We start from the raw sequence: 12,743 nt of genomic DNA, 5'->3' as shown, positions 1-12,743 counted from the left end.
CCGCATCACCTCGGGATTTGCTCAAATACACCAAACCGGCAGCGATCACATATAGAGCCGTCATGTACGGACGGTATGTGTGTGATTGAGTGTATTTGTGTACACATCTGAGCTCATTTGAGAAAAATACAGACTGAACAGAGACAAAGCTAGTTCAGGAGGTAGCTGAGGGCATGTAGCCCCATCTCCTGCGCAGTAATTCCAGCATACTGGCAGCATATTGAACTGTGGCATACGCTACAATTATCTCAATAATCTGTACTCTGTACTTGATATAATAATGATATAGTATCTATAATTACCATGATGAGGAGTCGCACAGTTGGCGCAAAAAGAATAATTTTCTGTCGTCGGCGCTGGGTGGAATCATTAAAAATCTGACAGCACTCACAGAGCGTTCTGTTTATTTTCTCTGATTGCTCCTTTACAACCAAAATAAACAGCTCGGCTCCTTTGAGTTACAATGTTGTAATTTGCTGTAACGGCAAAGGCATTTATCTATAAATTTATTTTCAATTTGAGGTAAGCTGCAGCCATGAAAGCTAAATCACTACCAGGGAGAAGATTATTCTAATTACTAACCAGCTGTCACACATGCTGCACCAGCACAGGATGTGTCAGAACACGGAGCAACCGGTAATCAGTTTCACAGAATCGTTTTAGAACACATTTACATCGCGAACGAAATGTTAAACACGAAATTGTCTTCATTTGTATGGTAATGTGCTGAAATTAACACAAGCATATGCTCTAATGTGGCTTGACTGAATATAGAAACACAGATTTTATGGTCAATTTGTGATGCAATCTTGAAAGCATTAAGAATTAAGCAGGTTGGTGCATCGCTTTCAACTCACGCTGTTCTGAATATGTTGACCAACAGACTGGAGGAGTGGAATTTACACAGTGAATTTAAAAAAATATGAACTTAAAGGATGAATTCAACCATAATGCCAGCACAGCAGTCTCAAAAGATTTCCCAGAATCCCTCTGATAGGCTTGTTTATGACTGCTGTGCTATCAGTGGGCGAGCTTTTGTTGGAGTTTGACGTGACAGCAACATCTAAGGTCAGAAAACGTGTGCACGAGGCAGACTTAATTGCATCATGGAAGGTGCTATGCCAGGAATCAGACATGATCACAAGTGGCTTTACAGCAAAGAGGAACTCCTCAAACTTTCCTTTTGATATCCTTAACCCTGAAATCCTGCATGTAGCGTGGTTACAAATGAAGAATGAAGAGTCTGACAAAGGGCACGCAGATATGAATCGAATGCATGGATTTCTACTATCACGATGGCGCCCCATCCCCTTTGGTAATATTTATATTTCCAAACTCACTGTTCAGACAGAAAAGTTGCTACTCTACTTTTATAGCTTCCATGGGTAAAACTGATTAGTTTAGAAAATCCCTGAATACCTTTGCGCCAACCCCTGTAGGTAACAATTAGGGATGTAGCACATAACAATACTGCCCAGAAATAATGGCAGACGCGGTTAAACAAAGCAACAAAGCCTTTGTACACATTACACGGTCTCGCTCCTCTTTCCGTCAAAACCAGCGCTGTAACTCCGGAACAAAGCAGCTATTCTCAGAGGGAGATGAAAGACAGACACCTGTCAATCACGGATGCTGTGACTCCATATTTCCTGTGTCAGGAGCTGCAGGATGGAGAAATGTGCAATATTCTGATAATATTTCATGCAAAGTAATGCAAGCCAGAACGCTTCCCCACTGGCCAGAAGGAGGGGAAATGAGACCAGGTAATTATCGGATTGCCTCAAGGCAAGAAGTGATAGAGATTGCGGAGAACGGGGATATTTAGCCCGGCTAATGAAGGCCCGTGTTTTGGGAGCATTGGGATTGGGCAGCAGAGGGAGATGATGCTGTGGCTCAGCAGGAGGTAGAGCCTGATAAGACCATCTCACATTTAGGCCCAGCTCACCGCTCTGACTGCTCTCCCTGTACGTCCTGCATCTCCTCAGCACTCATTTCTCTCTACTTTACCATTTAATACGCTAATCTGGATCATGTTGAGAACTGGGGGAGGGTCAGTTACAGATGAAAAAGTTGCAGTGGACCGAATGACTTTTCATTATCATAAATCAAATACAGCTTCAGTCATAAGATATAATATAATATGTGATGGAGAAAGACAAAATATTTAGTCTGTGAGAACATGAAAAATCACAATTTTTTTGCCTGGTCTGGGGCCACTAACCCTGCTCAAGTGGCTTCTGTTTGCCTGCCCCAATAGCCTTATTTAAAGTGCTGAACTATAAAAAGAGATTGCTTATTTTGTATATGAAGCACTTCCCCCGGATGCATATGAAAGTTTAATCATGGCATTAGGATTCACAGGCATTCCCTTGCCAGACCTGCTTGCAGACATCAGAATTGCTAATTTGCTAGTTTGTCCAGAAAGGGTTAGCTGCTGGGTGAGGGCAGGATGAATGGAAACAGGAGTCCGATTTGTCCAGATAACCTTGAACCCCAACGCTCAGCTTCCTGTGGATCTATGCAGCTCAATCAGTCCTTCTTTATCGTGTCGATCTGAGCCGCTGTCCAGCTCCGCGGCTGGCGTGCGCGCTCTCCCTGGCTACTTTGTGGACGTCTCATCAGCCACAATCATTTTCTTCCAGCTCCCCTGCCCAGCCATTAACTTATACTCAAGGACTGTGAATTAACGCATGCAACAAAATAATTGCCTTCACCAGCAATCGTGGCTGTGCAGTCACGTCCTGATCTGATACCACCGCTAAGCCAAAACAAAGTCTCTGACAAATATCGCACTAATTGTGGCTCGGTTTCTAATCTGAATAATTAATTCACATTGCTCGTGATGAGAGTCCACCACAGGCACCGACAGGATAAAGAAGAAAGGTCTTGACAGGGTTGTGAGTCAGCAGAGATATGAAATTCAAATTGGCTAGGCTAAGCAGTTTGGAGCTGATGGTTATTGGAGTGGACTCACCGGTCAGCCCTACAGTACCGTACAAGAGCCCACGGGTGAGCGATGGTGGAGTTAGCACAGGTGCTTTATCAGCAGGCCACGTGTGAAGGGTGAAGTAGCAGCAACTGGATGCTTTATTTAATGATGCACTATCATCTTGCAGCATTGCAAAACACCTTCATGCAAACTTTAGCTCCACCGGAGCTACGCAGCAAGCTGATTGGCCGCTCCATCATCAGCGCTGTGCTTGTGTTATTAGCGAAATGAAAATGGAGATCTATCGCTGGCGGTGGAAGATGGAGCAGCAGGAGCACAGCTCTGACTGTTTCCTGTCATGGCCTCAGCTGTGTGCACACACCCTCCTCACATGCTGCCATCTTTCACTCAGCCGGGCACTTGCCTCCTCGCCCACTGTGCTCGCCAGGACCGGGGCAGCACACGCCACCGCCAACCATCCATTCGCGCCCTGCAGGATCTGAAGCAGGTGTGTCATTGAAAATTGCTTAAATTTAACTGCGCAGGTGATGTGAGGCGAGTTGGACACACGCACGTGCACACAGGAAACCCAGTGGTTAAGACAAACATTGGCCCTTTCAACTCTTGCTTGTACAAATGCAGATTTCCGTCCAGATTTTAAGTGTGCAGGCAGACAGGAATTGGTAATACGTGCACATCAGTGCACGATGACCAGAGACGTGTTCTTTAAAAGAATCCCACCTCCAACGTTTTTTTTTAGCCCGGAGGCAGGTTTAACGCTTACCTGCAGATGCTTCCTTTGTCTTTGAAGTGGAGCGATGGACGCGCACAACAGATGGAGATGTTGAATGCTTTCAGGAATTATTAATGGCACGCCATGATCCCAAATGACCTTCAGCAAATAGTCTCCCAGCACCTGAGTACACAGGCAGCCCTGCACATCCATACTGGATGTAGACAGCACACCTGGGTCAGCGGAGAGACGCCGAGCCGACACCACTGTGGCTCCAGCTCTAATCCAGCCAGGGAAAGTCTGCCTCTGCCCCCACTCAAAAACAAGGAAGGATCTATCACGCAATCCCATTAAAACAGTCATATGCTCCGAGGATAGATTGGTGATTTATTTGCCGTAACAAACACACTAATTCCATAATGCCCAGTTTGTTTCCCTCACAATGGGAACCATACAGTGGACTTAATCTGCAGAAAGCTTTTTTTGTATTTTTAAAAATAAACCCTTCATCACTGGAAGCTTTTGTGACTATTAAATTGTCTCTTTTCTTATTCCATTTAGCAGTTCCATCTCTCAAACCTTCCACATTAACAGGCATTAATTGCTGTTGCTTTTGGATAATGCTCAGTTATTCACGTCCTCACGTGTTGTGAGGATTTCACAAAATGTGTACAGTGATACTGAATATCCTTTCAGTTTTACACAGGAAGCTCAAAGTTTTTCAGATAATCAGACAAGCATCGTGTTTTGACTTTAAGAGATATTTCTGTGCTTTCATGTACCCTGGTTGGATGCCCAGAAAATTATCTGCACATCAGAAAGCACAAAAAGGCCCCCAAAACTGTACGCGGGGAAGCGTTTTTCTGGAGAATTTCAGCAAATTGAGCCGAGCTAAATCGATTCCACCCGGACGAGCGCAAGCCGTAACCTTTAGGTAAGGTCTGAATATTTAAAAAGAATTACGGGCAACAATGCTGCGCGTGTTTATGCAGCGATCGCAGCTTCTGCAGGCTTGTTATTAGTGAAAAAATACTGCAGTGGTGCTCTCATAAGGCACTGCATGTCTTCAAAGAGCTACATCTAAGGGAGGAATTGATCAGACACTTTTTCTCACGCTTGGTAAGAGTAGAGACGAATAAATTACTTCAACACGTCTATCTCTTATACATTATGGTCTGGGATTAATTACCTCGGGGCTTTAGTAATGAGAATGTGTAAATTAATAAAATGTTAATCTGCTATGTATACAATGTTTACTCAAGTTTGTGAAGGCTAAAGAAAAAAACAATCCCTCATGTATAAATTATAATAATCCTACATCAAGGGAAGGGAAGAAAAAAAAAATCCATGCTGAGATCAAAGAAGACCCGGAGTAATCACGTGTCAAAAAAAAACAACAACTTCCTTACCCACAGTCAAGTGGGCAAGGTGTGTCAAACGTACGGTATTTCTCCTGTAACCATCTACCCTTTTGGGTAAACCTGAAGGGAGCTACCATGGTCAGCCTAGAGAAAAAGTTCGGCATCCGTTCATCCATGCAGTAAGAGAATTAGAAATATGCCTGCATGTAGTTAATATTTCAGCACTGCGGATTTTACATGCAAACAAATGACATCTGATTCCAAAAAGTTGACAGTCTGGGAGGAGTTTTAGATGTTTTTGCTACAATTCTCTCAAGCAGCATGTTCGGTGTCTTGACAGTGTTGAACTCCAAAAAAAAAAAAGAAAAGAAAAAAAGAAATGCCATTAACTGTTCAAGAGGAAGCTGGGCTAATTCCATCTGGGAGAGAAGACATTTTAAACTCTATTAGCTTTACTGGTGACTGCAGAAAGAGAACTTAAGCAGACTACTACTCTATTCCTAAACCTCTTGTAATCTAAGACACTGACGTATGTTGCTGGTATTTGAGTGGACATAACTTTTTTGGATATTTAGGCAGCAATCAATGCAGTTGCGGGTGATGCGTTTGACAGTGGGACATCATTAACTCTGGGCTGCGTACACAGCTCTGATAATAATTGAGGATGTTGTGTTTGGGCAGATTCTATCGCCTCGAGTTGCACATTAAAGGCATTAAAACAGCCATCAGCAGAGTGTCTCCCTCTTCCCTCCAACTATTGACAAAAACAAAACACAGAGACGACAGCTGCTGATTTGTACCTAAGTGACAGATCCCTGCAAGCAAATATGGCAGTTTTGTGTGTCTTCTTGAATGAAAATTTGTTTGTTTCCTTGAGTCAGAAACTCACTGAGTCTCAAAAAATCCTGTAAAAGTTGACGAAAAACATTTAGGAGGAGCTATTTCTCTCAATTTATCTGATGACTTTGTCCCGAGTGAGGAAAAAAAGCAGACCGGCGAGCTTCTCCGAACGGAGATGAAGATTTTTCCTGCACAAATTAGCCTCCTGTAAAAAGGCGATATTAAGCACACATTGGGACCTCGAGTGAGGGTCTTTGCTGAGGCGGGACTGGGCTGAGCCGAGCAGCCAGGTTGACAAGGACCTGCGCTCAGCACTAGCAAAGCTCTCATCCAGCAAGAAGGAACCCAGGGGAACAAAGACAACGTTGTGGCAAAAAGCCACTTAAAAACGACAAAACAACCTCGATGGGAAAAGAAAAAAGTCGGTGGTGGATGATTGCCAGCTGCACTCGCGATTAGCAGCCTCTCTGAGAGTCTTTGAGCAATCTCCCTGAAAGAGCTATAGTATCATCTCCAGCTCCTTAATCAGTTTGGGAAGGGAGGGACGGATCCTGACATCCAAAAGACTCCAGCACAATGGGGAATAAACTCATAATCAGCAATCAGATATTTCAAATGGCTAGAGGGGGGGTAAGGAGCTCGTTCCAGATAGGTCAAGGATCTCTCCACAAGCAGTTAGCCCTTCAGCTCCAGCTGGGAAACCCACACTTTATTGTCACGGAAATACATTGTTTTGTTGGTTGGAATGCCTGACTACAAACGGCATAGATTCAAATAATAATTTATGAGAGTGTAAATGATGCCGGGCTTTATTGAAGCACCATGTCCCTGAGAAAACTGTGCTCCGTTTAAAACAAAGTTCATTGCCTTGCACATTCGCCTTCCTTTCATCTCCGTAATTAGCACTGAAACAGCATTTCCTTTATTTCCAATGAATGCATGTGCATAAAAATCAATCCCGGGCAGGCTGCCCTGGCAAGGCTGTTTTGCGTTTGTTATTTATGATATTATAATTTCTTTCATGAATTGTAGTTTGGGAGAGGGGGGCCGGATGGTGCAAACCTTGAGAGTTCACTTCTTCCTCTTCAGCAAGACTCCACCAAGTTTCATTTTGTTGCTTTGTGGCAACACACCATCAGCGTTAGATTTGGCACTGAAGTTGGAAGAACGCAACAACTTTAAAGACCCACTTCATTCACCTGCTCCGAAACGCACCCCCTAGTGTGCTGGAGGACTCAAGCAATCATTGTTTCTATTTATCCCCACTCCCCACCGGTGCAGACATCAGATCGCACGAGTGTAAATGATGCCGTCTTACAAGTAGAGCCCCTAATGGCCTCTGCTGGGACATGTAATCAAACGCCTTACATACTTCTCCCCCTTTTGTAATCAAGCATCTGAGCGCTTGTCTTTCTTATAAGCTTGCCTTGCTCCCTTGTCTCATCAAAATTCCATGCACCTCTCATTTTTCATCCTTTGTTTCCCACTGCCATCCCTGGATGCCACAGACGCTCTCCGTGGAGGGGATGGGAGTGTGACTTCAGCTGCAGCGACCTCTGACCTTATCATTTTTGTCTCTGCATCAGACTTTCACTGCCATTCTGGCAACACAATTACTACCAAAAGCCTTTGTATTAATGGATAAACAGAGTTTAAAAAAAAAAAAAAATTCTAATTATTTGGTATTTTGGGTAAGATATATATTGATATATAAAAGTGGAGTCAGTTACTGATGCTTTCATTAGGAAGGCTTAAAAGTTTTAATTTTAGTGAATCATCTTGGATGCTGTATCAATTTGTTTAGATCAAATATCTAATTGCTTTGATAAATGTGAGCATCAATAATGCTAACGGGAAATAGTTAAAAAAAAACAGTATGATGACATAACATACAGATGGGTGAGTGTTGGGTAGGCTATACGGGTCATTTTTAGTGGTTGTTGTTGACATTTTAAGGCTTTTTAGTCATCTGAGGTCACATTAAAAGCAGAAAAGGTCTCTTTTCTCACCTCTGCCGGGCTGACACAGGAGGTGGGTGAAGGTGATAAAGCACACCAATAATTCACCTTTTTCTGGCACGCTACCGGCATGCTAGCTTAGCAGGAGCATCTGATTACAACTGAGAAGAGAACAGTTTCGTGGAGAAGCAGGTCAGCTGGAGAATGCTGTCAGGAACTGGGAGTTACTGGTCTGAGAGAGTAGGAGGAAAAGCTGCCCGACAGCGTGTCGATGGACGGTTTGTCTCCAGTTGTGGAAAACGGGGCTTTATTTACTCCCACAATAACAACACAATTGTAAGGAGAAATGATAGAAGGAAGTGGACAAATGCATGACTCCAGAGAGAGGTGCATTACTCCTTTTTTTTAAGTTTCTTCCTTCGTCCCTCTGTGGCTGAAACACTGGAGAGGCGGCTGCCCCGCTGCCAACACCTGACTCCTGACGTGTTTTTCTGTCCTCGGTGTTTGAGTCAGACAAAACGCAAAATCAATAAGGCCTTTTCTCCCCCATTTCCTCTTTGATGCAACTTCAAAAAGCCAATGGACGGTCCTCCAGAGGCCCTAAAGAGGAGAGAAAAAGAGCCAACGGTACGAAACAAGCTCAGAATGAAAGTACAGGGGAAAAAACTTCACCCTACACTCTTAAAATGCTGTTAACTTCTGAGCCCCAAGTGGCGAAGCCTATGAGGCAGGGTGCGCAAGGCTGAACAAATATTTCTTTCTATTATTAACTTCAGTATTTCTACAAGTTCTTTTTTTTAAAAGTCCAATCCTCATAGTTTGCATATTTTAACCGTGACCGTGATTCGCTAAAATAAAACTAAAGCAGAAGGTTTTAGCAAAGATTCTCTCGTCTTTGTACATATTCTAGGGCGGAATTTACAGGAAGAAAGAGGAGAAAATGAAAGTGGAAATGTTCCTTAACTCCGTGGACTGTGGTATATGATTATCTAAGGAGTGCTGACAGAGGAAGTGTTCTATCTGCAGCTAAATGCTGCATGACAGAGAGACACTTCAAAGGATCGGGAAGTGACTCCTGAAACGCAGAGTGAAAGTGAAGCAGGAAATCACCCTCACGCTGCAGGAATTTGACTAAAATCAGCTCCCTGTCGTACCAGACAGAGAGCAAGACTGAACCCCTCCTGGATCCAGGAGGTGTGATGAAGTTTCTGCAATATAATTCGGTTCAGCTTTATTTATATTGCGTTTCAATTCCATTCAGGATCTCTGGGTGCTTTACGGAATGCCAGACGCTGACCCCAAAACAAGCAATAGTGACAAGAAAAACTCCCTTTTAACAGGAAGAACCCTTGAGCAGGACCAGGCCCACATAGGGGGACCCATCTGCTGGTGGTCGGCTGGGTAAAGAGGGTGGAGAAGAGATAAGACAGAAAGAGGAGAGAAATAGTCACGTAAATCATTCATGCAAATAATTAGTTATACGGAAGATGCAGAAGTATAAATATAAAACATATCCAATCTGTTGTGTGAATTCATTTAGACGTTTACCCACTTATTACCATTGTTATTAGGAGTCCTAACAGCACATAAGCATCATGTCAGAGGATAATATCGACCTCATAATTTCGTGGCCGTCACTGGCCCCCTCTCATCCTCTCTGGTTTGCACCTCATCAACTTCCATGAAGCCAAATCAAAAAATCCATGCCCTCGATGGGCAGTCAATATCTCATTAAACAGAACCTCCACACACATCCAGGTAGCCGGAATGTTCATCTGACTGTGCACAGCACAGACTGGCACGCCGCACACTCTTTAATAACCTGTGGGGACGCCGGTCCACATCCACCGCCAGCTGGGGCAACAGACAGGGGCTACGGCACACACACCCTGCCCGTCACAGACATTTTGTCCAATTTCGACAAATAAAGAATGTAAATGCAGGGGAAAAAGGCATTTAGAGATAAACCCTTCCAAGAATACTCCTTCTTTTGTAATCAGTGCTTTATTTTAAGCTCTTTGCAGGTGGCTATATTTACCTTCGCCCTAATCTGTGGCAATTTCTCCTTTGGCTCTATGTGGCCTCAGTCTCTAACCGGATAACAGGCGATCTTGTTAACCTCTGCTTTAATGTGCCAGAGCCGGCAGCACCGGGAAGTGAACACTTCACTTGTCCACTGATAGAAAGAGACAAAGACTATCACATCTACGGCAAATATTTACAGCCTTGTTAACATAGCCCCAAAGCACCCATCAGAAGATATTTGGCTTCACCTTCTTCACCACCGTAGAACATTTTTTACAGTCTAGTACACACTCATGATGAATTACATATTTATGTACAGTGTGCATGCAAAGCACTGGCTTCACTGTGAGCCGCTAAAGACGCCGCTGCACATTTCTGAACAACGGCGCTTTTCACTCCAAAGGTTAAACATAAGGGAAACTGATGAGACACACCTTTTACCTTTTTTCCCCTCTGTTGATGCACACATCAAACAACTTTCTTTAATTATGTAATTGGAATTTTCATCTTAATTGTGCTGAGTAGGCTGGTTAATTTGCATGGGCTAATGAGAGGGATGTTTCCATTACAGGTAATTAGCTACTTGAGAGGCGATGGTGTGGTAGAGAGGCTAAAGAGGGAGGAAGACGCTTGAAGATGTGGCTGCAGGAAGACAAAGCCACAGAGAAAAGCTGATGTTTGATGTCAGTTCTTTTTCTCCAACGTGCAGTCTGAAAAATAACAAACATTCCCCCAAAATAGCGTCCAACGGGAATTATAATGTCAACAATTAATATGCACGTGCACAGCATCCTCATTTATTTAAAATATGCTTCAGATAAATTGGCCCAACTGCTAAATGTGTTACCAGTTACACCTTGATCACAGTTTAATTTAATTTCTGACATTTTATGGGCCGATCACAACAACCGCAGCTCATTTTAAAATGAAACGAGGGTTAAAATTGTCAAAGGAGCACAGAGACGGAAATGGGTGTGGAAGAGAAAAAAAACGGCTCAAGAAAGTATTATTAAAAATTAAAATAACAAACTTATATATACCACGACACACCTGAAATATGAACTTTCATACAGATATCTGAAGAACATCAGGTCAGAGGCCACCCGGCACGTGTTTCCCCTTGGAAATAAGACACCATCCTGCAGAGTGTAATCTTATAATTTCATGACTGTGATGCTCTTGTTAAAAATATCACACTCTGATACACCTCGGAACGAGGTGTACCTTCATACCTAATCAACTAAACAATTCCACAGTAATGACATTTTAGTCATGTCACTCTAAAGCTGTTGATTTAAAGAAATTATAATTGCTTTTATATATAGTATGCACGCCGCTTTCTATATTTTGAAATAGGAATTTGAAGTTTTGGAACAAAAGGAAAACAAATCAAAGGATTCATTCTGACATTTTTCTTCCTGCCATTGTCAGCTACTCCTGCCGTGTTCTGCCTGATCGTATCAGGAGTGAGCATGAACACATATGATTTCACTCCATGGCAAAACGAGAGTGCGCTGATATGTGTGATAATCAAGAGTAAGTGCTTGCTGTGTGTGTAGTGTGTGTCTGAACCAGTGTGTATGTATGAGTGCCCATGTTGGATGGGGGGGGGGTTGGTGGTGGAAGAGCTGGGACTGAGCGTACGAGATCAACATCACACTAACCCAGTCCTGCTCCCATGGCCATGCATGTAAACCCGACTACCCGAAAATAGGTCAGTGGAACACAACACAACAGACGCACATGCACACACATGGGTATACACACACACACACACACACACACACAGACACACATGCACCAGTATCAGTTGGAAGAATCAGAGCCGTGCCAGTGCCGTGTCGCCTGTCTGCGACCCGCGTTCAATGCTGCCACACACATCTTCCCACAGAACAGACACGTCCTCTGGACTGGAACAACAGGATTAAGATCAGGGCAGAAAGGGAGAGAGACAGCACCCCGTCTCCCTCCCTACCACCCTCCCTGACCCTCTGCCCCACCTCCCTCTCTAAATGCTACCTCACATCTACGCTGAAAAGAGAAAAGAACAAAAAAACTTCTGCCCTGGCGCTCTGGAGATGTTCTTGTCATGTGCGGTGACTGGCTGAGGTTTCTACCGCACCTCTTCACGACAGTAGCAGGCAGAAACACACACAAAGATAACTGAAGCCAAACACCATCAAGCTCAGATTGTGCTAAGAAAACATAACAAGACATTTATGCTATAATACATTAAACATATAAAATGAATCCTAATTTACTTGCATGCATTCTGAAGCTAAGACTGATATCTCTCTCCCATGCCTTTGCTTTCTCTCTCTCACTCTCTCGCTGTCACACTCATGCCTTGCAAATGAAATGCAAAGAGTTGGCAGGCTATGTATAGCGGTGCCGCACTTCCCTACTTGTTACTCAGAGTGCAGGATCAGCATGCATACGCTCTTACCTTTCATAGCTGAAATCACAAAATACATCATTAAGCTTCGAGTCCATAAGAGAACAACTATCACCAGCGCAAAGCCCCGCACTGCTGTCTCAGCAGCAGCTGGCCAGCACAGCTCTGCCTCTCAGCCTCCGAGCATGACCACACCAGAATCCATGTGACTGTGACATCAGTGCTCATGTCTGACTGCTCCCCACCCACTAGCCTTTGATTGGCACAGCATGCAGCCAGTAGGGGCGCTGAGAGCTCAGGCAGGGAAGCTGGCCGCCTTCCTCCTGATTGCAGTCAGAGCCTCGCAAACTGGTTTGCTAGACACAGCAGCCTCGCTATCTTGTGTGGCTTATCTTTTAGTGCAAGGATGTTGTCACACAACTGTGCGCGCACAGTTTTTCTTCTCCTTTCCCCCCTCGTATTTAAGAAAAGCAGTGCAATGTCAAGGGTGAGAATAAAGAGT

The 12,743-nt window shown here is 43.8% G+C and overlaps 1 protein-coding gene across 3 annotated transcripts in view; it reads right to left on the bottom strand.

Annotated features, from left to right (window-relative positions):
• Positions 1-12,743, bottom strand: part of roraa (RAR-related orphan receptor A, paralog a) — a 147,077-nt gene that overhangs the window by 26,913 nt on the left and 107,421 nt on the right. Inside the window, exon 1 of one of the 3 annotated variants that reach the window (XM_011607360.2) lies at positions 12,293-12,491. The exons of the other annotated variants lie outside the window; for them this stretch is intronic. Within the exon in view, the coding sequence (XP_011605662.1) occupies positions 12,293-12,323 (31 nt within the window). The 5' untranslated portion in view covers positions 12,324-12,491. Of the gene's footprint in view, positions 1-12,292; positions 12,492-12,743 lie in introns of those variants that run through there. 3 annotated transcript variants of the gene reach the window in all.

This window comes from Takifugu rubripes, chromosome 9 (assembly GCF_901000725.2).
Source record: "Takifugu rubripes chromosome 9, fTakRub1.2, whole genome shotgun sequence".
Lineage (NCBI taxonomy): Eukaryota > Metazoa > Chordata > Actinopteri > Tetraodontiformes > Tetraodontidae > Takifugu > Takifugu rubripes.
This window is presented reverse-complemented; position numbering and strand designations above follow the sequence as displayed.